This window comes from Centropristis striata, chromosome 11 (assembly GCF_030273125.1).
Source record: "Centropristis striata isolate RG_2023a ecotype Rhode Island chromosome 11, C.striata_1.0, whole genome shotgun sequence".
In the NCBI taxonomy this organism is placed as follows: Eukaryota; Metazoa; Chordata; class Actinopteri; order Perciformes; family Serranidae; genus Centropristis; species Centropristis striata.
The window spans coordinates 23,904,719-23,932,709 of record NC_081527.1 but is presented as its reverse complement, the minus strand read 5'-3'; the positions used below and the strand labels follow the sequence as shown (position 1 = coordinate 23,932,709).

Sequence of the window (27,991 nt, the reverse complement as noted above, 5' to 3'; positions counted from 1 at the left end):
AGGGTTGTACCAGGCATTTACCTCAAACGTAGATCGTAAAGTGTCACTTTGTCAACATTAGTGTCTCCCATTGCAACAGAATAATATGTTGATCAGCAAATCAACCTCAGACACAAGGCATGTAATGGGCGAAGGTTTGATCCGTTAAATACACAGAGGATCAGGGAGATTTCAAAATAAAACACAGCGCATCATGTTTTTCTGGCGAGACCTTCGCGACAAAGTGATTATGTATATTCACTGAGTGAATATTTAGAAAATAAAACATATATTTCTCGCTATAAAAGTAATCAAAATCCATTTTTATGCAGAAACTAAGTCAAAATATTGATTTTTTCACAAAAAATTAGAGAACTGTCCGCCATGTTTTTTGTTCTGACCGCTGGAATCTTGAAAGTCACATGACTTGGAACAAACCAATAGGAAAAAATATCCATGGAATAGCCACGGGATATGACTGTCATTAACTTGCATTGTAGCGAAATCCGTGTCAGTTTCACGGAAATTTGAGTGATTCCGTGGCTATTCCAGGTTGTTAGTTCGATATGTTACTCTCGTCTGACTGACTCATTGAAGCTTTATCTGACTGAGATTTGAGCAGCATTTGGGATGTTCACTAGTCTTGGGTGAAAGAAACAAACTGGAGATAAAAATGAAAGAAATCGCTTGTGACTGCAACAAAAAAATCAAATTTTGACTCCATGTTTTGTTCATGATTTGAATCTGTCAACAGGTACAAGCAGTGTGGAGGTGAAAGAGAATCAGGATGATAAAAGCCGGGTGGACTGTGACCTCCTACGAAAGTATCATCCATCAACTTTTTGCACAACTATCCCCAAACACGGACCAAGAGCCCTGAAGAGGAAGCAGCCGCTGGCGGATGGAAAAGACCGGCTGCTTTATCAAAGCCACTTGACTTGTAAGAGAGCAGCCTGGGCCGTCAGTCAGAAGAACGCATTGGTGCAGCTGAACGAGCTGCGACCTGGTCTACGATACGAGATCATGTCAAAGACCGGCCCGCTGCACGCTCCCGTGTTCTCTGTAGGGGTGGAGGTCAATGGTTTCCACTTCGAGGGCCGGGGGAGAACAAAAAAGCAGGCCAAGATGAGGGCTGCAGAACTGGCTCTGAGGTCCTTCATCCAGTTCCCGAATGCCTCGCAGGCTCACGCCTCCATGGGGAACTTTACCAGCACTCCTGCAGATTTTACTGCGGATATACCGGACTCTTTCCTCAAAGAGTTTGAGCCATCGCTGTGTGAAAACTGTGATCTCATGCACTGCAGCACAGCAAAAAAGGAGGTTTTCTCCAGCATTTACAGCCACAGACGACTCCTCCGACTCACGCTGGACTTTTCCTCATCAAACCCAAAAAGGCGGGCCCTCTGCACGTCGCTTTTAGAGCGTCTCAGTCCGTTGGCGCTGCTCAACGAGCTGCGACCGGGACTCAGGTACATGTGCCTGACGGAGAGGGTTCATGGCAGGCCGACCAGGAGTTTTGTGATGGTGGTGAGGGTGGAGGGGAGGGTGTTTGAAGGCTGCGGTCATAGTAAAAGACTGGCCAAGGCCCGGGCAGCTGCAGCCGCCCTGCAGGACATTTATAACATCAGTCTGGGGCCGGAGAGGAAGGTCACGGGGCTCCAGAGCAGCAGAGCCAAACATCAGCTACCTCAGGTGAGTCTCCTATTACCACCAAACACAATTTAGATTTAAAGATGCCACAAGCACAATGCATTTGACATGAGCAGAGTGTTCTCTTCACAGAAAGAGTCCAGGGTTCAGGGCTAACTAAGAACTTTCTGTTAGTCCACCATCCCTCCCTCTTCTATGATGCATACTGGAATTAGGATTGGGCGATATTTATCTAATTGGCATATTGCGACAATTCTAAATACTTTTCCTTTGTGTGTATGTTTGATATTACTACCTATTTCATTTTTTCGCACTTTTGAGCCCATCCTCACCTGCTCAACTCTTTTCTTAGCCTACTTTCCCTCCTTGTTCATCCTATCCCCCAGTACTTTCTCTTTGCTCTCCAGCTGCCCTGACATAGTACAAACTGTTGCATGAGTGTGCAATGAGGACATACTATTTCCTTATAACATGGCACCTTAAACTCTGGCTTTAACGTCTGCTGCGCAGAGGATTGTGGGTCAGAATAGTCAGTAAAGCATGCTAGCTTGCATGCTTTACCGGCTGCATTTGTAATTTTGGCGTACTGCATGTGACTGACTTGTACTATGTATCAGGACATACTAAATCTTTTTCTAGCATGCTAGATAATATGGTAGTTTGGCTAGTGCATACAATATATTAAAACCTCTTCAAATGAATCCAATTACTGAAGTTTTTCTCAATTTTTCTCTCATAGCTGGTTAGATGACCAAGGTTACTTTTTTATCCCCAGTTCAGGTTTCAAACTCCATGAGGCCAGTTTGTGTTTGATGATGATAGAGTAAGTAGTAAAACCAGAGATAAAGGCAAATATATTTTGTATAAAAATACAGAACTCCTCATTTAACCTCTTATATGAAGTATATGTTACAAACATTTTAAAATTGGGTAGTGAATTAAAAAAAATGTCAAAAAATTGAGCAGATTTTATAATTTTTCTGGGAATTTTTTTTGCTTCAAAATGGTGATCCAGTAAGTAAAGGTGAAATAATTTTCAGGTCATATAGGTGAGGTTGTGCTGAAAAAATTAAACCAACATGGCATGGTAAACATTTTGAAGTTTACATACAGACAGAATAAAAAGCAGTCAAAAACGGACAAAATAGCCCCAAACTCCAAAGTGCTAGTTCTCGTTTATTTTTTGCTACATGTTAAAAGTTCCCTTAAAATTCTGCTTGACAACTGAATAGAAACAAAACAACAGTTTGTACCTGCAAAGTGGTAAAATCAAAGACAAATTTCTTTCTTTCTAGTCATTTACATTTAGTCATTTAGCAGACGCTTTTATCCAAAGCGACTTACAGAAAAAAGGAAACAATCAAGGTATAGAGCGATTAGAGCCATTAGTGCAGCAATAATAGTCTAGACGGATTTCAGAAAAAAGGCCTCCTATAAGAGGTGAGGAGCATTTATGGGTACAAGTCAGGAACCGGCCTACCTTACAGATCTCAAGGGTGCTGAGTCCAAAAAAAATGGTTCCCAAGCAAAATTTTTAGTTTTTGACCTTCTAATTTGTATCAAATGGCCACCAAATTGCCCATCTTGCACAGTCATTGGGCTATTTCCCCTTAGTTTTTGTAAGTAGGCAATCAAAGATGAGGAAATTAAGTTTCTGGATCTATAGTCTAGGGTCAGAGCAAGGATATAGTGGAGGCTCAGTGTCTTTTTTATGTATATATTTATATATATGCAAAATACCAACTGGAAGTGATATTGATTGAATATTTATGTCGGCGTTAAAAAATGACACAAATAATGCTTAATTTCACCTTAAAAGTTGGTATTTTGCATTTATATATATATATATATATATATATATATATATATATATATATATATATACATAAAAAAGACACTGAGCCTCCACTATATCCTTGCTCTGACCCTAGACTATAGATCCAGAAACTTAATTTCCTCATCTTAATTGCCTACTTTCAAAAAAACTAAGGGGAAATGATCCAACGACCAACGGCGGCCATTTTGATATGCAAATGAGAAGGTCAAAAACTCAAAATTTTGCTTGGGAACCATTTTTTTTGATTCAGCACCCTTGAAATAAGTAAAGTAGGCCGGTTCCTGACTTGTACCCATAAATGCTCCTCACTTTTACTTTTTGGACAATTCCGTCTAGACTATAAGTGCTAGTGAAGATTCTTCAAGGAGTAGAGTTGTCGAGTGGTGCTAGGCCCTAAAGGATTTCAATAAAGTACACAGAAAAACCTGGAAAATAGACTTTTCTGCAGAACAAATGTCTGGTCAGCATCTTGCACAGAGTATGGAGAGAGTAGATGCCCTTCATGTGTTAGAGTCAGATTTTCCTCAGCAGTGACTCTAAATTTCGCCCCTCATCTCTTTAACTTTCGCCGGTCTTCTAAATGGTCTGGATAAATGGGTCTGAGGTGCGCCGTATGCTACCAAATGGAGTGTGCCACACATCAGCGTGGCCATCATGTCCTGAGGCCCGAGAGCCGGATGGTGTCCTGTATGCTTCGTCTGCAGCATCTAAACAACTTCATTATGTCCTCGGAGCCTCGGAGAATCGTCCTCGGCGTCTTTTGCTGTTGCATTTTATTAATACAAGGAGATTTGTCTCCGGAGCTCGACTCCACGGAGCTGAAGAGGCTGACTGAGTCATACACCGTCATCTAAATATGCAAAGGAGTGTTGAGACAGACATGTAGATCTTTATTAAACCCTGGGGGGTTGGATGAGGAGCAGGAGGATGCAATGGTGGGAAAAAAAACAATATTATAATGCTTTAAATTCAAACAAAGGGATATTTTGCCTCGCTTTAGGCCGACACACCAAAACTTCACAATTTGCAGCAGCTTCCCTCCTCCTCTTTGTCTAGAAGATGGTTTTTTATTTTTTTTACAGCCTCCCCGACTGATCGTTTAGCATCATCTTTCCCCCCTCTTCAATATGAACTGTCTGTCAGCCGGCGTGACGCATTAATGAACATTATTACAGCACATTAGGGATGAAGGAGGAGCGGCAGCAGACCGAGGAGACAGAGGTGGAGCGGGAAGGCGGTGTGAAGAGCATAATAATCTGACAGATAATTGTTTAACACACTCATTACACACGACCTTGTGCCACTGTCATCCAGAACACGTTGAGCCGGAGAGTTACGCTGCAAAAGAGAAGAAAAAAAAACACCTCCTCTTATAAAACGAGTTGAAACATTAAAGATACAGGAAGTTAAAGACACTGAGGTCACGATGTCTCCGTAATATTTCTGGGTGTTTTGGGCAAAGTCGGATCAGAGCTGATAGATTAAAGATCCATCTTGAGCTTCAGTTTTGCAGTGAAGCCTGCTCGTTGACAACAATTTCCAGTTTAAAGTTGTTTTTTTTAATCACATACAAGGCAAGTTTGTGCACACTTCAGATTTTCCACAATTTATGATATTGTAGGGAATCATCATTTTTGCATAATTACTCTTATTTCAATAAGAGATTTCAATTTTCGATTGTGGGATCTTTTTCGCATGGATCTGTACCAAAGAAATATTCTATAGGCCTATAGAAGTGCCACAACACTTAAAGTGCCACAACACAGAATGGTGTTTGAATATTGCACTAGTACATATTGCTTTTTTTTAATGTGAAACATTTTGCTGTGCTATACAAATAAAGGTATTATTATTGCTACTATTATATTTGTATTATTATACTATTATTATTATTATTATTATTATTATCATTATTATATCCAGTTTTTTTTTTTTTCATAGGGATGTTCATGTCTAAGGAGTGCAATAAGAAGTTGAATGAAGTTAAGACACATCACACACACGTTTATCAAACATGAATAATTTGCAGCTACGACTGGACCCAATTCAGTCTGTCAAATATTTCATTTGCTTCATCCAAACTGAGGAAAGAGACTGACGGGCTGAGAAGGCTCATTTTCTATCAAATATTCAGCTGAACAATCGTTCATTTTGTGATAAAAGCATCAAATTTGGTACACTCATTGCTGAATACATGTTTAATGAATCTGGATATTGGGCCATCGCAAAAAAAAATTCTGATGGCTGTGGTTACTGCCGTGGAATGCTTTGCCTACCCCTGCAGCTGCTGTTTCACGTTTTCAGCACCACAAATATAATTTAGAGACATGTTAAAGTGACAAAAGCTTTATTACAGTCTAATAGAAAAGAACATTAACTTTGTATAACATTTTATTAAGTCTTGATATTCCCATTCACAGGCTACGGCCTCCTCTTTGGCTTGTATTCTTCTGTTGCTCCTTAAAAAGAAAAAATAATTTTCAATATTGTATGACCTGCAACAATAAAAATAAAACACATTTAGACAGAGAAAAAAATCATACATTTTAAAAATTCTACTCGGGTTACTTGTAGCAGGTTACTCTTTCTGGCAAAATCCTTGTACTGAGGTGTGTGACTTAGTCAGGCGGCTTAGCCAAATAAAGGGGACACGCCGGACAAGAGCACCACATTTTTTCCACATACTCTCTATCATTATAGGTTTCAATTTTTAGTAGGAGCCACTTCATGAAGATTGCGGTGATGGCAGCCATATAAAGTCTATGAGAAATGCTATATCTTCCAAGCCACTTAGAAGGTCAATCTTGGTGTCAAAATATACATTTTCTGGGTCCAGGAATCATTTAAAGCTATTGAGAATATCACTAGATGATTATTTGATCAAATAGATATGTTGTTTTTCACAAAGACTGGGCAACTCGCTTCAAGTGCTGCAGCAGGGAATCCTAAGTTGAAACTGTTTGGAATCAATGTTCACGGGAGAGTGTGGATTAGCTGCCATGTACACTGCTCAAAAAAATCAAGGGTACGCTTTCATCTCATGTCAGATCCTGATCAACAAATTATTTATAGTGAGTCATCCAGTGATATTCTCAATAGCTTTAAATGATTCTTTGACCCAGAAAATGTATATTTTGACACCAAGATTGACCTTCTAAGTGGCTTGGAAGATATATTGGTTCTCATAGACTTATGGCTTATGGCTTATATGGCTGCCATCTCCTATTTGCAATCTTGATGAAGTGGCTCCTACCAAAAGTTGAAACCTTTGGTGATAGAGAGCATGTGGAAAAATTTTGGTGCTTTTGTCCGGCGTGTCCCCTTTCTTCTCAAATCTGGTCCTAAGCCGCCTGACTAACTGTGATGGAGTTATAAAATACATTTTAAAAAAAAGAAAAAAAGAACCACATGGGCAAAGAAGACATTACATATAGTGTGTGTGTGTGTGTGTGTGTGTGTGTGTGTGTGGAGGGATGTCCACATTCCACAGTACATAATTTAACAGTGTCTTATTAAGCTTTCACATCCAACAGCCACTGATACATGTTCCAAGCTAACTAGCTAGCTTAAGTACCTATTTTTGCTATCTTGCTAATCTACTTTTCCGCCAAGGCCCATGATGATTGTTTTTCTCTTTAGCCTTTATGATGTTCATAGCATATTTTATTCATAATTATAACAGGTGAAATACAATATTACAATATTAATACACAGATACCTTCAAAGATTTAACAGGTTGCTGCTAACTAACAGCTGAACAACTTTGCAAAACAACCAAACATGAACAAAGTGGTAAATGGACCTGCACTTATGTATCGCTTTGGGATCACTCAAAGACTGACTGACTCCCCTCTCTAGCTAAGAGGCTGCCAGTTTTATGCTAAGGGTCGGAATTTAGAGTTAGTTAGTTAGTTGGTTGGTTGGTTGGTTAGTTGGTTAGTTAGTTAGTTAGGTGTTAGGTAGTTCCATTGGTGGAAAAAGTATTCAGATCCCTTACTTTCCCTTAGATCTCTCCGTTACCCGGTCATGCCGCTTTGCACTTTATAACATCAGAAACATCAGACCTTACCTAACTCAACATGCCTCTCAACTTCTGACACAAGCTGTCATCATCTCTAAACTTGACTACTGTAACGCCCTCCTGATGGGCCTGTCAGACTGCACAATAAAACCGCTTCAGATGATCCAGAACATGGTGCTCCTGGTCTACAACCAGCCAAAAAGGTCACATGTCACACCGCTACTCATTGAGCTCCACTGGCTACCTGTAACAGGCCGAAGCATCAAATTCAAATCTCTAATGCTGCCTACAAAGTTGTCTCCAGTACTGCTCCTACCTACCTGAACACCCTGATTCAGACATATGCTACCTCACGACCGCTGCGCTCTTCCAATGAACGGCGCCTGGCTCTGCCCCCCGTTGGTCCAAGGCAATCTAGACTCTTTGCGTTTCTTTTTTTTTTTCAAAACTTTATTTATTGAGTTTTTTTCCCAAATAGTAATACATGATGAACACAACAACGAACATACAGTCATAAAACCCCATCCCTCCCTCTCATAACCAACAGTAATCTCGGAGGAAAACAAATACTTGAGTTAATCAAAATAAAATAAAATAAATGTATTAATTAATAAATAATAAATTAATTAAATTAAATCATATTAATGAATAAATTAAATGAATTAAATATATTTAAAAAAATGGAGAGGAAATAAATAAATAAATAAATAACAATAAAACAATAATACACAATCATAATAATCATGAAAGTATACATAATTAAAATTAATTAATTAATTAAATAACAACAATAATAATAATGAAATAAAATTAAATGGACAGTTTAAGGCAGAGTTATAAAACGTGGTCGACTCTTTGTGTTTCTTGTTCTCCGCTACCAGTTCCTACCAGAGCAGGGCGTCCCTCTCTACCTTTAAAAACCTCCTGAAGACCTTCAGCTCTTCAGAGAGCATCTTCTCTCCTAGCACCACACGATAATTCTACTCCTTAAAGAATCCTCACTAGCACTTATTGCTGCACTAATGGCTCTTATTGCACTATAGCTTGATTGTTCCCCTTTTTTCCTGGAAGTTGCTTTGGATAAAAGTGTCTGCTAAATGACTAAATGTAAATGTACTTAAGTAAAAGTACTATAGTTCAGGTGATATGTGCCAAATGTGTGGTGATATGTTCACTTTTTCATAAAAGCATGAAACTTGGTACACTTGGACCCTGAACATTTTCAGAAATGGAAACGCCTCGTGGCAGCCTCTCTTTAGAAGTTTTCTGTGTTTTTGGTGACTGTTGTCTGGAAGAAATACAACAGCAGAAATCAGTTTACTCAGGTTTAAATATAGTTTTATGTAGCATGCAGTTTCTCCAGACAAACATTTTTTATGTCAAATGTTTGCATGTTAAAACATTAATAGCAATAAAGTGTTTTTTTTAAGAGAGGAGATTATATATTTTTACTTGACAATGGCCGCGTTTCCCAGATTCGCTCGTTCTTAAGGACTTAAGAAGGCTCTTAAGAAGGGTTCGGCTAAGAAGGAGCGCTAAGATAGGGGTGTTTCCCAGATGCGTTCTTAACTGCCTTCTTAAGATCCCGCCAAAGAAGCTTCTTAAGAAGCTCTTAGTGGGAGCTGTCCACCGCCGTGGTGCTGAAATATAAATCAATCGATGCCAGGCAAATCGATCACCCACCACTTTATCAGCGCTTAAGTCACCCCACACACCTGTGCAATAAGGCTACGTGTGTGTGTGTGTGTGTGTGTGTGTGTGTGTGTGTGTGATCACAGCTAACAGGTGTATCCGAGTAGTAATCAAGCCATTAACGCATATATACCCCACTGGCGGACCTCGTCCTGCGTGGTGGGCATCCTGATGTGTCTCCGGGCATGGCGCAGGAGGATCGGTGTCACGGCTGCCACACTCCGTGAAACCGGTGCCTTGCTGAGGCCGGTGCCGTCCCCCACCACCTCCAGGAAGCTCCCCACTGCGTAAAAACGCAGCGCGGCCAGGAGTTGCACCTCCGGGCTGAGGGCAAAATTGCAGCGGGTTGCCCTCTGGATGTGTGGTGACACGAGCGTGACGAGGCGGTGGATCTCCTCCAACGACTGGACAGCCCGGTCCGACAGCACGTCGAGTGGGGAGAAGTGCTGACGCACATAAGCGTTTATATAAACCGTCTGGCTTCGCGCACGGCGACGCTGTTGGTTCGCAGCGAGAATATGCTGTATTGCAGCCATGGTGTCTCACACGCGTGGACGGCAACGCCTTAATATAGACTTGCAGGTGGAGACCCTCTTGATGAGCTGAGTTCAATTACACCTGTCAGTTTCCCTCATATCTGTGAAATACCACAGGGTTGTTGATGTTTTTATAGCTACTGTAAACTCATATGCAGATGCCGAATGTGTGTGAAAACGTAAAGAGTGATAGTAATGATGGTTTATTTTATTTATGTAGCTACAGGAACACATGGGCAATTCTTTATTTTGATATCGTTATTTTTCTTCTTATGCTATTATTTTTCTTGCGTCAATGTTCTGCAGCTATGAGCGCACATTCATCATTACGCAGGGTTTTAGTATTCCTTTGTGTCCGATATAACTTTCCCTGATGCGGCTGCACTGAGCGTTTGGTCGCTAAGAAGGCTGTTAAGAGTGGGTCAGGGCGAACTTACACTTCCTTCTTAGTGAAAGATCTTCTTAAGCTAAGAACGACTCTGGGAAACACTTCCTTCTTTCACAGCGCTCTTAAGAGCGTCCCTAAGACGCTCTTAGCGCTTAAGAGCTTCTTAAGCGCTAAGAGCGAATCTGGGAAACGCGGCCATTGAAAACGAGGGGGTTTCTCAGCAGTTTCCAGAACAAAAGAGATCACCATCCAATTAAAGAAAAGTTGCAGTTCTTGCAGAAATTCGCAAAATGTCAATAGTTTTTGGATTCAAATCACAGCATTTTTCTGTCTTGTCAGTTTGAGGGACTTTTGACCATTTTTTTATCAATTCTTGAGTAAAACAAAAATGTATCCTCCACTGTTTAAGCACTGTCTCTACTATTTCTTCTTCTGCAGTTCTTCGCAGAGTCGATCTTCCACCTGGTGAGAGAGAAATACTCCGAGCTGACAGAGAGCTGTTCCTCTACCTCGTACGCCCGTCACAAGGTGCTGGCAGGGATCGTAATGACCAGAGGTGAGTGACTGCAGACAAAACTCTGATATGTCAGCTTGTTTCTGACTCCCAAATGGCCCAAAAAATAATAAAATGTGCATAAAATCAGGAATTGAACCTGTCACACACATAAAATGACTCAGGCTTCAGCTCGCCTAAAAACAAATTAACTTCAAACTCTGTTCTGCATTTCATGTTTTCATCTTTTCCCAACAGCCTTCACATGCATAAAAGCTTTTTTGGATGCGTAGAAATTTCCAGTTCCGTAGTAAAAACTTATTTTAACTATTTTTTACAAGACAAGAATTTATGTCTCTATATGTGACCTATAATCTGACACAAGGACCATCCTAAAAGACCCAAATATTATGTTGTCTGATCCCAGTATAACAAAACATGAGAATTATATCAACACAAACATCGAGACATTTTCAAATGATATCTAATCTTCTCACTTTATCTGCTGAATTTTACAAGAGAGTCTGCACTGTCAGGACCGGAAGTTGATTCGAAGCCTAAGTAAAAGTGAGCATACTGGAAGCACGTATTGTTTTTGTTCCCCGTGTTTATTTCGTGGGTCTTTATTACATTGTGAAAATGTTTATGTGTATTGATGTGTTCAATGAAAAATATAAAAGAAAGATTTTTAAAAATGTGTATCTTTCCAGTTCAACTGGATAAGGTGAAAAAACGCAAGAAAATATCAAGATAAAAACCAAACAAAAAATATTCTGTCAGGAGTCTTCGTTGCAGACCTGCACTGTGAGGTCCCGAAGTTGATTTTAAGCCTTTCAAAATAAAAGCATGTTTACCAGAAGCACATATTTTCGTTCCCCGTGTTTGTTTCTTGGGTCTTTATTTTATGTATACATTTTATGTGTAAATATGTTTATGTGTAATTCAAAAAAAGTCCAAAACCGATTATTTCAAATGAATATAACTTTACAGGGCAATGTATAGTGTGCAACGTAACGTTCTAGTGATGTTTTTGTTTCTTGGTATGACAATAGTTGTTGTCACTTGACTTTTACTCACCTCGTGGTCTCCACACTTCACACGGGGAACGAAAAATACGTGCTTCTGGTAGACGCGCTTTTATTTTGAAAGGCTTCAAATCAACTTCCGGACCTCACAGTGCAGGAGACCTCACAGTGCAGAAGACCTCACAGTGCAGGAGACCTCACAGTGTAGGAGACCTCACAGTGTAGGAGACCTCACAGTGCAGGAGACCTCACAGTGCAGAAGACCTCACAGTGCAGAAGACCTCACCATGCAGAAGACCTCACAGTGGAGGAGACCTCACAGTGCAGAAGACCTCACAGTTACCACCAACAAGTTACCTCAAGTCCCCCTGCAGCTCCAGAGAGGAGGCAGTCATCTTCACCAACCTGTGAATCTTTGATGAGGCCAGACGGTGACACGGCAGCATGTTTTTGAGGCGTTGCAGCAATTGTTCAGTCATACACTTTTCATCAGCTCGTCTCAGCCTGTTAACATTCTGGTTACTGATGGGACGCTGCAGCGAAGGAGAGCAGAGAGGAAATCTCTTGTTCTGAGAGTCAAATGAGGCATCTTGTTTTGGACCGCATCGCGTTGTTCCATCAGACGCAATCATTTGCTTCACATGTCTGCAGAAACCCGAGCTGTTAAAAGATCATTTCCAACAAATTTAGTTCCCATGCAACTAAACTGCTTTGTCAATTAAACATATTTTCTCTCAGATTGCATTTATTCTTAACGATATATTATAGGAGGAGATGGATGGATAAATCAAACAAACAGAATTTCCACCCAACATTTTCATTACAACCCAAAACAAGATCTTTTACTATTTCTAACCAAATCGTTTTGTTTCCTAAACCTAACCAAACTGCAATACATGTTTTTATTCCCACAAGAATGGGAACGTTGGGGCCTGGTCTACCTGCTGGCTGGTTGAGAAGGTTGTTATCAGCACATTCAATGTCCGCTCGCTAAAAACAAAGGGTTTACTTTTCTATAAAAGGCTGTTGTTTCCTCACGATAATGCTACAAAACTACTTTGCTAAGGTTAGGGCAAAAACGTCCTCGTTAGGCATTATAAAAGACAGTTTAAAAAAGTCAAATAAATGCACATAAATGCTGGAAGTTAAGGTGTAAGAAATGACGTCACTTCAATGACATCATCAACTTTTGTTTGTCACACGGGACATGGTTTGTTTGACCCATCCGTCTTCCCTTTTCCTGTTTTACATGCTTTTACACTCCACAGCTAGAGGGCGGCATTGAACAACACGCATTCATAAAACAGCCCATTCAATGAACCAGGGATGGGCAGCTTAAGGCCCCGGGGCCGCATACGGCCTGCACCCTCACTTGAAGTGGCCCTCAGTACAACTACATTCATTTGAGCATGAAATCTTAAAAGTGCAGTGTAAAAATGCACAAAATTACTTCTTGCAATTAATGTTAGTCTGCTGTTCTTACTAAAAAAAATGTTTTATTCGCTTCAAACCTTTTGTATCCTATTTATACTGTTAAACATGCATTTGAGCATGAAATATGTTAAGTTACTGAACTGTAAACATATTTAAAATTGCAGTTTCATCATATCTAATTAAGTGCACGCTCCTATATGTGGCCCTGTGGTAGTGTCCATGAAAAATTGTGGCCCCCTGCAGCATTTAAGTTGCCCATCCCTGCAATGGACTGATAACAACTTACTGGCCTGCCAGCAGGCGGAGCAGGCTCCTTCTAGCAGATACTAACTTCTGCTAAATGTCCATTCAACCTGCTGATAACAATCAAATCAGTGATTTAAATATGCAACTGAAATAATGTTTACCTCAGAATATAATTGAGAATGCAGTTTTGTTGTACTGGAAAGCCATTTTAAGGAGAAAGAGATGGTATTTTCCTTTTTCTTTTTACCCAACATGCTCCATTTCTTTTCCAGGATTTGACCTCAGATCAGCGCAGGTTGTGTCTCTGGCCACGGGGACAAAGTGTCTGGATTCGGACAACGTGAGCGACCACGGCGGGACGCTCAGCGACTGCCACGCCGAGGTCATCAGCCGAAGGGCGCTGGTTCGATTCCTGTACACCCAGCTGGAGCTGCTGCTCTGGTACAAGTTTTTTGCTTATCTTTATTGTTTAGTGGGGAAATATTTAAACGGCTTTAAAGAACAACACAGGATATCAGGATTGTTTGTGCTCAGCTCTGAAGACATGAATATGAAAAAAAACAACTCACAAATATAATTAAAAACTGAGCCCAATACAGCTTCTTAAAGAAAAAAGTCTCTCTGTCTTTCCTCTGTGTAGTAAGCCAGCAGACTGTGAGGAACAATCGGTCTTCGTACCAAATAAAGATGGTGGTGGCTTCCGGCTGCGTGACGGCATCTTCTTCCACATGTACGTCAGCTCGTCGCCGTGTGGAGACGCTCGACTCAACTGTCCCTACGAAACCACAGTTGCATGTGAGACCAACCAACACATTTGTGTTGATAATGAACATACTGAATCGTGTCGTTTTATCTTCTAGATTTGTAAATATGTCAATAAATCTCATTTCCTCCTTTAGTTTTTGTATAATTATCAACATGTATTTTGTGGTAATCTATTTTTTTTTGCAGTTATTTATATTCTGATTTTAGCTGCTACAAAAATCCACTAACTACAGACAGTTTTATTCATTTTTAAAGGACGGCTCCACCATAAAACACTCCAGCTCTGTGAAAACATTAATTAACAAATACCAGAACTTCTAGCTTCATTCAGCGGCTTTGTCTATGTTTCCTTTTCTTGTAGAGGACTGAATAAAATGTCATTGATGCAAACATCTTTTTAACAGCTACTTTGAAGTCAGAAGAGGTTAAAAAAAAAAAAAAGTGAGAACTTTAACGCTGCTATTTAATAACCAATCACAACAGTTTCACAGCTAGGAATCATAGGAAAATAGATCACAATACAACGCAGCTACACTGTAAAAAATGTCTGTAGATTTTATGGTGAAAAACTGCTAAACTATGACAGTAAAAGACGTAAAATGATAAATAAGTTAATTCAGTTTCAGTAACAAAGAAACACTGTAGATGTAAATATCAGCCACAACAGTATTTTTTACAGTTTTGTTTTTGAAAAATACATTACTCCACTGTAAAATACACTGTAATATGTATTTAATCTAATATATATACAAGCATCACTGTCATTTTTGCATGTATTTTTTGTAAAAATACTTTTTCTCACTGTTAAATGTACCAAACACCATATTTTTAACAAAAATATACTTTAGTATTTAATGGTAAAATCGTTAATTTATGCGTTTTCATTTATACAGTATTTTCTTGTCAATTATATGGCAGAACAGCGTTTCTTTTGATGGAAAAACTTTTTATTTATACAGTAAAAAAATTGAATAAAATGGCAATCTTAAACGTGACATCAACAGTGCCAATGTCTTTTTACCGTAATATTAAAAACAGTTGCACCGTATTTATTACGGTAAAGTTCTGGCAACCACAGCTGCCGGTTTTTTACTGTAAAAACAACAGCTTTTTTTTTTTACAGTGTACAGGACATTTTTACCTAACATTAACAACGAGTCAGTGAGAAATGCTTGGCATTCTGAGTAATGTAGGAATCAGAAAGACAGGTGGCATTGTGTCACGCATGTTTAAATGCATGACACAAAAAACAAGTAAGTTATTTAATTTTACATTCCAAAAATCTAACAAATTACCTATTTTATATATTTTTTTAAATCTGCAATTTCCACCGAAAGGTGAAGGTGACATGTTTAAACCCCTGACTAGTAGTAAATGAGTAACTGACAAAATAAAACAAATTGTAACACTTCATCTGAAAAACAGGAGTCTACAGTCATGTGTAGGTTTTTCAGAATCATTGAAAGTTTTGGATAAATGGAGTTTTTACCTGGTGTTGGTGCAAGAGGAAGAGTTAAAGTCAGTGCAATAAATCCTGAGGAGGGAATAGATGGTTGCACCAAATTTCATTCCAATGCATTTAATAGTTGTGAAGATATCTGAAAGTCAGTCATCTTCTGGGGAACATGAATGTTTGTTTTAACCCTTTGATGCACAACATGGGTCAAAAGTGACTTATTATTATTATTATTATTATAAATCTTTGCAATAAATTAATTACATCATTCAGAATTGCAGGTTTTCCTCAAATAACTTGTTATTGATCACCATACGTCCTAATTTTTTGTTTTCATTTATTACTTTTTGAATAAAAACACTTAATCACTACGCTTCTAATGCAAAAGTTCATTTTTGACCTGAGCATGGAAGCCACCAGGAAGTGCATAAAGCCAATTCACCGAAAATTCCAATAGGGGGTGCTAAGTTTGTCTGCAAAAGAAATCTGCCCATTCATTTCAGTGCTAAATTTGAAAACTTCTCACTTGATTTATTACCTCAGAAAAATTTTTCAGGGACAACATTATGGTCTCAATCGCTAGTAAAAAATCTTCTTCAAGACAATTTGATGTCAATAGTTCTAATAATGGCCCCATTTAGAAGAAAATAGAAGATAAAGAATCGTATGATATGGGGCGTTTCTAGCTTTGATTGACAGGTCACTGACAAGGCGAGCCGTCACCAGGAGAGAAGCAGAGCGTATCCACGGCAACGTGTCAATAAAGTTATATATAACGTTATATAGATAGAAAAGAGGACGTTTAGCGGTTTGGTCTCATAACTTTGACCCTTTCACACTATATTTTCACTTAATGACAGTTTATTTGAAAGTTTTGTTCAGTAAAATGTCTTGTTCAGTGTTTGGTTGGACTAACAGACACTCCAAGGAGTCGCTGCTCAGTTTTCTGAGGTAAGAAAGATACATTTTGTTTTTGTTTTTTTGCTAGCCAAAACTAACATCCCAGTTAATGCTCCAATTAATGCTAACGTGAATTAGCAGCGGCTTCTCTCAGTCGGGTTGCCGGTGTAGAGATGCGTGTAGTCAGTGTCGTCAGATCCCTCGCGCTCCGCCACAGTCCAATTATGGTCTGCTCCGCGTATCGGAAACATGATGGCGACGCAAGATGGCGACGAGTGTAATGCTGAACTCGAGGCTTCCAACGGGCAGTCCACAAACCAATGGGTGACGTCACGGTGACTACGTCCATTATTTATATACAGTCTATGTTTTTGACCCATGTTGTGCATTAGAAGGTGTTTATATGTTGTGCATCAAAAAGTCACCAATTCACCAATCACTAATTCAAAACCTGACCAAGAAGACACAAATATTAACTATCCTATTTTGTTAAATTGGTGTTTTTCCAATGTCTCAAATGTTAAAATATGTGATTTTCCAATGTAACCTGGTGGTTCTTACAACCCTTTTAAAGTTAAACCTTAATGATAAGACAAACATAGTTACACATATACTCAAATTGTTAATTTAGTTTATCACTTTTTGTATCACTATGCTTCTAATGCACAAGGTCATTTTTGACCCATGTGTGTAAACTTGATGTAACAATACAAAAACTACTTTTCTTCATAAAATATGAAAGGAAAAATGGATATAAAGATCTGTCGTAATACAAAAATAAAAAAAGATATTCAAACACTCAGCCAGCATGAAATAACATGGGAAATGAATGTGGGTCATTTTTGACCCACACTGCAAAAAAGCCAACTTGTATTTTTTGGCCTAAAACAGTGATTTAAGTTGGTAAAACTTGGAAATATAAATTATTGACATTTAGGGCAATAATGTAAGTTAGCACAACAAAGGAAGCCAGTTGTCTGCTCAAAAACAAGTTTGTGAGTTGTTGTTACTTATATCTTTAAGTTGGGGTTCACAACAAGGGACAATAGTTCTGATAACTCTTATTTCTTTGTTGTGAAATTCGGTGATTAGCGAAAGCTAGCGGCTAACTGATGCTAGCGGCTAACTGATGCTAGTGGCTAACTGATGCTAGCGGCGCTGCTTGTTACAGCTACAAGAGTAGCCATTAGCGTATCAATGCTAACTCAAAATTGTGGTCGCAACATTAGCTGACATTTCATAGCAGCGTTACAATCGTGCCAGAGAAATTCAGAGTTGAGAAAACTCAAAAACAAAACTTAAATATTTAGTTTAATTGTCCAACTTAAAATTTTATCGAAGTTTGTTGCCTTGAAATTTTGAGTTCACCCAACTTTTCTTTTTTTTGTAGTGCATGTTGTGCATTTGAAGGTGTTTATATGTTGTGCATCAAAGGGTTAATGGTCTTGGTTTTAATCCCCTCTTAAGTCTCCTTCCTCTGTCTCTTCTGGCTTCAGACCCCAGCAGGAGGTTCCACTGTCACCTCAGGGTGAAGGTGGACGGAGGCGAGGGGACGCTACCCATCCCAGCCAACCAGACCTGGGATGCTGGTAAACCTCCTGTCACCATGTCCTGCACGGACAAGTTGGCAAAGTGAGTTTATAATCACTTCAGTCATCAGTCACTTCCGCCTTCGCTTCATTTACAATAACTGCGGCCACTAGAGGGCGTCGCCAACAGTGCACATAATATATAACATTCATTATGTCTAAATATGAACTCCTGTGGACCATGAAAAATAAATTCAGTTCACAGTTTCCAGCCACCAGCTCATCCTGACTCTCTTTTTCCTCTTTCTTTCCATTTCCTCTAAAGGGTCTCAGCTGATGTCTCATGCAGTCGTGTATTTCAGGGACACTGCAGCTGGTTTTCACATGATGTTTGCTCCGTTCAGACAGCGGGGCAACAGCTCGCTGCAGTCTAGACAGTCAAACGCCAGTCAAACATTAATGAGCCCTGAGGGAACATCTGAGCTGAAAAATCGTCAGACCGCTGTCATAACTCTTTTTTTGTCTGTCTCAACAGGTGGAGTGTTGTAGGCCTGCAGGGGGCGCTCCTGTCACACCTGGTGGAGCCGGTTTACCTGCACAGCCTAACGGTGGGGACGCTCAGACACACGGGGCACCTGGGCCGGGCCATGGCTCGCCGGCTGGCCCCCGTCAGGCAGCTGCTCCTCCCATACCGACGACAGCAGCTGCTGCTCGGCTGTAGGTCCAAATGTTGTAAATTAATAAATCTTCCTCAGTAACAAGACTGATACAGATGCACAGGTAGTTTCTGTCAGGCTGGGCTCAAGTCAGGACTCAGAGGCAGAGCAGGTGAACTTAAAATCTCTTTATTCAAAAAAAGGCAACAAGGAAAACCTCACAGAGGGAAAGAAAAGGGCTATGAAACTCCAGGCTCTGAGTAGAAATATAACAAATAAAAATCGCTCCAAAAGGAGGAAAAACACTGAAAGCTATCGACACTAAATAACTAAATAGATCATCCTAATCCAAGATAAGGGGAAAACTACAAACAAAAGGCGCTCCAAAAGGGAGGAACAAAACCTGATTTTGTTCCCTGTTTTTCCCAAAAAGGTTCCTATGTTCCCCTGTAGCAATACATACAATCAATGCAATCTATCAATCTTTACGGTAGACTCTCAGCATGGCCAGCAGGCCTACCGTCGCATGGCCCACCTTAGCTCAAGCAGCACAAAACTTAAATTAATTAAATTAACAGCAGCTACTTTCTGGTTACTTTGCAGTTCATTTTTTCGCTTTTTAAATCTAGGATTACTCATGTTTGTATATTTCCACCCCTAATCATATTGTCTTGCATCGAGGCTTCGCTATTTCCTTTTAGGTTTAGGGTTAGGGTTAGGGTTAAGTTTAGGTTTAGGGTTAGAGTTAGGTTTAGGGTTAGGGTTACGGTGCGTTCAGACCGGACGCGTAGCGAATATTTCGCGCGACAAGATTACATACAAAGTCAATGCAAACACGCGAATAGACGCGAATTTTTGCCGGCGGCGCGAATCGCGGGTTTCGCGCGACGCGAATGCCGCAATTGACGCAAATGTCGCGGCGCGAATGAAACAACGCGAATTCGCGTGAGTTCAATAAATTCAACTTTGGCGAAATATTCGCGTGACGCTGTGTCGGGACAGCCTATCAGCGTTGAGATTCTGGACGACAGTGTCCGAGATACATACATGAGAGAGAGGAGAAAAGAGGCAGGAAGGAGGAGTGGGTCGGCAGGAGGGACAGGAAAAAGGTGGAAGTACTCTGGGGTCCTCTCTCCGTGCTGAGTGCACCTCCGGATGATGTCACTCACCCAGACACGACGGCGTGTTTTCCGACGTATCTCGGACTTCCAGAGCAGGTACAGGGACGCTATGCTTGTCATGGTTGATGACAGAATGAAATGGAGGCAATTATTTGGCGCTAAATAGTCTCTTGGGCGAAAATTCGCGTCGCGTTACTCGCGCGAGTGACGCGAATTAAATTCAATTCTCGCGCGTATCAACTCGCGCGAGTAACGCGACGCGAAAATTCGCTATGCGTCCGGTCTGAACACACGGTTAGAGTTAGGTTTAGGGTTAGGTTTAGGTTTAGGGTTAGAGTTAGATTTAGGTTTAGGGTTAGAGTTAGGTTTAGGGTTAGAGTTAGATTTAGGTTTAGGTTTAGGGTTAGGGTTAGGTTTACGGTTAGGGTTAGGGTTAGAGTTAGGTTTAGGTTTAGGGTTAGGGTTAGAGTTAGGTTAGGTTATTTGCATATGCGCATCAAACAGCCCGTAGGCCTACATAGGCCTATTTGCCATGGATTTTGGCAGTAATGGTGGAAATAGTAACAGACCGGGGAACATAGGACCCTTTTGGGGAAAAGCGAGGAAAAAGGGTCCTATGTTCCCCAGTCTCATACAAAGAGGGGAACATAGGACCCGGGGAACATAGACATGCTCCCGCCAAATGTCATGGTAATCCATCCAACGGATCTTGAGACACCTGTCTGTTCTAACTCATCACCTGCTCTCTCTCTCTGCAAAGGTCTGAGCGGCAGCGAGGTGCGGCCAACGGGGAAGGCGCCGAATGTCAGCATGAACTGGAGCAGTGGTGACGGAGGCCTGGAGGAGATCAGCACCTCCACAGGAAGGAGGAAGGACTCAGGGACGCCGTCACGGCTCTGCAGGCGCTCCGTTTTTACCCGCTGGCAGAGGCTGCTGCAGCAGGTGGGTCAGAGACACTGAAGCATCACCTCGGATTCTTTAGGAAAGTAGCTCTTTTTGGGATCACTGGACAATATCTGGTGGCTGTTCCAAAAACAAGCTTTTTTGGGGTTAGTTTGATTAATTTTTTTACTTGATTCAGTTTAATTTTTAGCAAATTCAACAAAGTTTGAATTTAGTTTTGATGGAAACTTGCGCATGGAAAACTACTTGAATTTGTTTTATAGAAATGAATCAACTAAAAAATAATTTATACTAACTAGAACAACTAGACACTGGACAACATAAAGCATAAATAAAAATGAATTTGGTTCCTTAAAAGTGTTCTTCTAAAAGTTATTAAAGTCAAGAAATTCTAATACAGTCACTTTATGGCAGCTGGATTTTACTTTTTTATTTTTAACATTTTATTCTCTTTTCTGCATCCAAATTTGATGTTTATAAACAATTTTATACTTTTTAAATAGTTTTTGCCATCTGTAGGTTATTTTTTTCACATCAGCTTATTCACAATGTTACACAAAATGTGGCATCACAAAAATATAAAAAAAAGAAAACAAAGGCAGACAAATAAGTTGAGATGCTGAACTATTTTATTAGCATGAGAAGGAAAAATGTCCAAAACTACGACAATATAATGATGTTTTTAAAAAGCAGGGTTTAACTTCCACTGTGAAATTTAAATATGTATGCTGAGGGAATTGTTCTGAACCAATCGGCCTCGGTTTTAAAACTTAATGACCGCAGACAAGAGTCGTAATTATTTACAAAAGCAACTGGACTCATTGTAATAAAAAGCTGCTCTAAATATCACACAGACGAGAAGATGCAGATGATTATGAAAGGTTTTAAAACAGTGGGAGACGAGAGAATGATTCAGTATTTTTGAAAGAGTCAATGACTTGAAAAAGAATTATATTAAGTGAATGTGAAAGAAAATTACAAATTAAGATACACAGAGAGAAAATGAAGCCAAAACTCTTCAGTGTGAAAAACACAGATTAATAATATTTCACAGTTTCTGTCGAGACATTTTTTTTATTAACCTTTGTTTTGAAACATCATAAAAATACTCTGACTGGAGCAGAAATTAGTGTTTAATGTTGTATTTCTTTTTTCTAAACAACACATTTAAGTACCTCATGATATATATATATATGTATATATATCAATTGGGCAATATGTGCTGAATTTTTAAAAAACATTTTTTACACAATATACAGGTATATCTCAACTCGACTATTTTGTCGATAATTTCAAAAAGTGAAACTCATATATTATATAGATTATTACACATACAGTGAAATATAGACACTGAGTTTTGGCTTTTCATTATCTCTAAGCCATAACCATCAAAATAACAAGAAATACAGGCTTGAAATATTTCACTCTGTGTAATGAATCTATATAAGAGTTTCACTTTCTGAAATGATTGACGGAAAATATTGAACTTTTTCACAATATTCTAATTTTTTGAGATGCACCTGTATAATGCAGAAAACAATTCTTGGTCGATTTAGAAATTGTTTCAGTTATATATTTAGTTTTACATGTTCTTTATTTAAATGTTCAGCAAAATCACACTGGACATATGGTAGTGATATTCATTTAGCAATTTAAAAAAGAAAGTTGTTTAATTGGTTGACAATGTAATAGATTCTATGTAGAATAATGTATAATATTTAATATTTAATAAAATGATTTGTTTGAGAGAGCAGCCTTCTGAGTACTTTTGAATAATCGTATTGTGGCAAAATAGGTGCACAAACTATGTAAAAAAAAAAAAAAAGGTTTATTTCTATTCTAGCTCAAAAATGTATTTATTGAGTAATTCCCCTCTAAAATCCCAATCTAGTTTTCTCTCAAACCACATGATGTACAGTATGTTGAAAGCTACTTGTGGCACAAGACAAAAATAAACCTATCCTACTTTTTGTGGCAAAAAAATTGAGTAAAGTAAAAAGAAGCAAAACACAGTTATAACAAAATAAACACCAGAAACACAGTAAAGTGTCTCAGTTAATTGAGTTTTCTCACTGCTGATACTCTGACTTGTCAGACTCTGGTGTGACAAACATCATTATGGACCTCTCAGATGTGTCACTGCTGTGGTTAACATGGAAGCTTTAATGATTAATGTTATTAGTTCCACCTGAGATTTTTCCTGCACTGACAAGTCAAAATGTCTGCGGTGTGAAATATTCATTTTACATGGAACAGGTGTCATTCTGAGGAGGCTGAGAAGTGCAGCAGATGATTGACAAATGTTATTTTTAGCACACGACATGTGTGTCATTGGTTTTTGTATCTAGATTTAAACTTGTAGTGGAGGAAAATAAGTAAGTATATTTACAAGTTTTGCATTAACAGTTTGTATGAAATGTAATTTACTGGAATATGTAGGTATGCCACAAAATTTTGACTGGTGAATGCTGTTTTATAGCATTAACGTGTTTAAAATAGCGCCGATAATGTAGGGTACAACACCAGTCGGTAACAATGTGTTTTAGTCGCGTGTTCATACTTGAAGTGGTGGAATGTAACTTAGTACATTAACTCAAGTACTGTACTTAAGTACACGTTTAAGGTACATGTATTTTAATGTAGAAAGTTTGTAATTTCACCTTAATTTATCTTACATGAGAAGTTATTTATTGATTGGAAAGATGAGTAAAAATATCATGATATAAATGAGCTTAAAATATTTGGAAAAGTTCATCAAACCTTTAGGTAAAAGCTGGAGTAGACTTCTTAGTGTGTAACATTAGCTTGAGTTGCCTTACAGCTGCTAACTTTAGCTCTAGAAGCTAATGCTGACTTGTACAGCGAGCTTAAGTCTTGAGATCTACTTCGCTGAAACCACTTGGTAACTTTAAAGATATTCTATGTAAGTTTGACAAAGCAAAATACATAAACTTGCAAAGAAACGACTGCACAGCTAGATCTGGGTGTGTAAATACAGACTGGTGAATGCTGTTTTATAGCATTAACGTGTTTAAAATAGTGCCGATAATGTAGGGTACAACACCAGTAGGTAACAATGTCTTTTAGTCACGTGTTCATACTTGAAGTGGTGGAATGTAACTTAGTACATTAACTCAAGTACTCAGTGGTGGAAAGTAACTAAGTACATTTACTCAAGTACTGTACTTAAGTACACTTTTGTGGTATTTGTACTTTACTCGAGTATTTCAATTTATGCAACTTTATTCTTCTACTCCACTACATTTTGAGGCAAATATTGTGCTTTTTACTCCACTACATTTAGCTGACAGCTTTAGTTACTTTTCAAGTCAAGATTTAACATAAAAAACACGATACATTTAAAGTCATGAGACATTTTTTAAATTAAACCTAATAACAGTATATTTAGTGATTCAAATGACCCCCATCTTTACAAAATTAAAATGCTGCTTGCATTAAAGCATCAATATAAATAATCTAATAAGATATTTAGAATACATAAAACAGTCTGAGTGGGTTCATTGCATAACGAGTACTTTTACTTTTGATACTTTAAGTACATTTTGATGCTGATACTTTTACTTCAGTCAGTTTTGAATGCAGGACTTTTACTTGTAGTGGAGTAATTTCACAGTGTGGTATTAGTACTTTTACTTAAATAAAGGATCTGAATACTTTTTCCACCACTGCAAGTACTGTACTTAAGTACACGTTTGAGGTACATGTATTTTACTTGAGTATTTCCACATATGTAAATTTATACTTCTATTTCACTACATTTTAGATGTAAAATTGTACTTTTTCTTCCACTACATCGGGCCGACAGCCTTGGTTACTTTTTAGCCCGAGATTTAATATGAAAAAATACAATACATTTAAAATTATTACACATAAAAGTATATCAGTAGTTCAAATTAGCCCTACCTGGACAACATTAAAATGCTGCTTACAGAAATGCACTATACATAATATACATAACAATTTGACTGGGGCCATTCAGGCATTAATATAAATAACTTTTACTTTTGATACTTGATGTTGATGCTTTTGTACTTTTTTTAAGTTAGTTTTGAATGCAGGACTTTTACTAATAGTAAAGTAATTTCACAGTGTGCTATTAATACTTCTACTTAAATATGGGATCTGAATATTTCTTCCACCTCTGCATCCTTCTACAGCAGTAAAATGCAACATTCACATTCATGCAGCATTGATAGTAATCCAAAAACATCGGATAAAATAGTAAAACACTGATATTTTACTGCACGAAGTATGTTTACTTTTTATACATAGCTGATAATATGTACATACTTTAACTTAAGTTTCTTAAGTTTCTTACTCAAAGTTATTTTACAGTGTGATATTAGAATATATATATATACATATATATACAGTACAGGCCAAAAGTTTGGACACACACCTTCTCATTCAATGCATTTTCTTTATTTTCATGACTATTTACATTGTAGATTCTGCTTACTAAAATATAAGACATGTTTTCAGTTATTTCACACTTTTTTGTTAAGTACATAATTCCACATGTGTTCATTAATAGTTTTGATGAATCTACAATGTAAATAGTCATGAAAATAAAGGAAACGCATTGAATGAGAAGGTGTGTCCAAACTTTTGGCCTGTACTGTATATATATATATATATTTATTTACTTCTGTGAAGGATCTGAAAACTTCTTTGACCACTAACAAATTATAAGAAACAGTGGGTGTTATCATAGCAGTGCAGAATTACCACAAATCTTACTCGTATTTGATTATTATATTAATGGTTATGTTTCTCTTACTTTATCAGTTGAACGGTGCAGAAGCCACTCCAGGGACATATTCTGGATCCAAGATGGTGGCCGGGCGCTACCAAAGGGCGATGCAGCAGTTCACCAGCGCTCTGCAGGCCGGAGGGCTGGGATCGTGGCTTAGAAAACCTCCAGAACTGGCTCACTTTAATGCCAGTGTGTGAAAACTGTGCATCTAAGGCTGAATATGAGGAGTGTTAGAATTAAGTTCATGTGTTTTTTTGTTGTTGCTGAGTGCATGGATGAGGTGCAAAGAATGTGATGCTAGATAATGTAGAAAGTTTGTAATTTCACCTTAATTTATCTTACATGAGAAATTATTTACTGATTGGAAAGATGAGTAAAAAAATCATGATATAAATGAGCTTAAAATATTTGGAAAAGTTCATCAAACCTTTAGGTAAAAGCTGGAGTAGACTTCTTAGTGTGTAAAATTAGCTTGAGTTGCCTTACAGCTGCTAACTTTAGCTCTAGAAGCTAATGCTAACTTGTACAGCGAGCTTAAGTCTTGAGATCTACTTCGCTGAAACCACTTGGTAACTTTAAAGATATTCTATGTAAGTTTGACAAAGCAAAATACATAAACTTGCAAAGAAACGACTGCACAGCTAGATCTGAGTGTGTAAATATAAACTGAACACAAATTAATGAAATAATTAAAAGAATAAAGTGGGAATTTTAAAACAAAGGTGCATCTTAAAGATGGTATACATATATTGATATTCTGATTCTGATGTTGAATCATTGATAATTGAATTGATATATCGAAGCGATTCCATGTCTACACTTCTATTCTAAAATGCTCATAACACTTGGATCAAAACATAGTTTGTGACATAATAATAAACCAACAAATTGGCTCTTTGTAGATGTGTTGACAGGCCAAAATGTCCTCACAATCCAACAGGGTCCTTACTTGGGATCTAAAACACTTAGGTACTCAAAAACACTATAATACAGAAATATACACACACATGAAACTTGTTTTTGTCACTTAGAAGTATATTGGATTGACTTTACCAAACCTTAACCATAACCATCCCATGCCTGAAGCCAACCCATACTCTAAACTTAACCAAAAATCAAGTCTTAACCCTAAATTGTTGTGGTTATCCATGTGGGGACCACCTTTTTTTGTCACCAATTGGGACCAGAGTCCCCACAATACGACTGTGTGAGCAAATTTATCACCCCCACAATGTATTAATTAATTAATTAATACAACAAACCTGATTTATTACTAACAACAGATTCTGTCTGTTTCTCTTACTACTGAACCGAAAGTCATTTTAGTATTCAAGTATTTAATTCTTATTTGTTCATGTTTGTTTTGTTTCCTTTTAGATACTTTGTGTTCTGTTGTTTCATTATTATATAATTAATGTAACTATTCATCTCTCCTGTTCAATTATGTTCAAGTTTTTCACCCTTCATGCATTTTGAACAGTTGTAGAGTGCCAGAGCGCATATGAGGCTTAGGAGTGAAGGCATGTCGCCCCCTAGAGGGAGCTTGTGTTCATTACAATATGCGGAGACCAAGTTTTACTAAAGAGAGAAGTTTTCCTTTATTTTGTGTTCCCTATATTTCTCCCTTTATCTATTTAAATGATTAATTGAATTACAAACATCCCAAAAGTTTTTATTTTCCTAAAAATTGTGTAATTCTATTGTAGTCAGTGTCTCTTTGTGTTAATTTACAGAAATGTTTTATGAGATAAGTAATGTAAAACAATACTTTTGCTGAAAGCTACTGGTGTTGAATGATATATACAGTTTTATTAGATATGCAGAATGATGAAAGATGTAGTCTATATTGGTCATGACTATTTTTATCACTGAGAATAAATGATCTTATTTGTGATTAATTATTATTATTTGAATTCTGTTGATCAGGTGGCTGAAAATGGTCATTTCTAGGAGTGTTTTACAGTGTCCAAAAAATACTTTATGTAATATGAGTTGCTCTCAAGATCTTGATTTTGTGCCTTGAAATTATTTAAAAATTGTTTAACATAGAAAGCCATGATAGCAATCCAGTTATGTTAAAACTAAATATATATAAACAACCCTAGTGGGCAGATAAAATGGTGACAAATTATTATATTATATTATATATATATTTAAAATAAATGAGTCAATTGACTTTAAGTTCCAAAGCAACTGAGAATTTAAAATGAAATAAAATTAGACTCTGTTGATGTTGCATAAAAGTCCTGTCTCCAGTAATTATGTGATACAAGAAATTTGATAGGAGCGTGTGTGGTCATCATTGTTCAAATAATCAAAACTTGGTGTGACCACATCCTGAACTGTAGCATGTGGTTGTTTGATGTAAATGAACCAGGTTGTCTACACATTTAGTAATTCTGACTCAACCAAGTTGATTGAGCTTAATTTCAAACATAATCTTAACCTCTTTGGGTTTAGGGTTTTACCAAACAACTTCCTGGCAAAATGCATTGGGCACTTTCTTTTCGATGGGTCATATAGTTTTTTATCAATCCCTGTTCAATGACCATGATCATTTTTGGAGATATTCTGAGATTTTAA

The 27,991-nt window shown here is 38.0% G+C and overlaps 1 protein-coding gene across 1 annotated transcript in view; it reads left to right on the top strand.

Annotated features, from left to right (window-relative positions):
* Positions 1-25,777, top strand: part of LOC131980988 (double-stranded RNA-specific editase B2-like) — a 31,330-nt gene extending 5,553 nt beyond the window's left edge. Inside the window, exons 3-10 of the mRNA XM_059345287.1 lie at positions 734-1,671; positions 10,542-10,659; positions 13,574-13,742; positions 13,942-14,117; positions 17,919-18,054; positions 18,487-18,668; positions 20,489-20,670; positions 25,441-25,777. Coding sequence (XP_059201270.1) covers positions 734-1,671; positions 10,542-10,659; positions 13,574-13,742; positions 13,942-14,117; positions 17,919-18,054; positions 18,487-18,668; positions 20,489-20,670; positions 25,441-25,605 — 2,066 coding nt within the window. The 3' untranslated portion in view covers positions 25,606-25,777. The remainder of the gene's footprint in view (positions 1-733; positions 1,672-10,541; positions 10,660-13,573; positions 13,743-13,941; positions 14,118-17,918; positions 18,055-18,486; positions 18,669-20,488; positions 20,671-25,440) is intronic.
* The last annotated feature ends 2,214 nt before the right edge of the window (positions 25,778-27,991 follow it).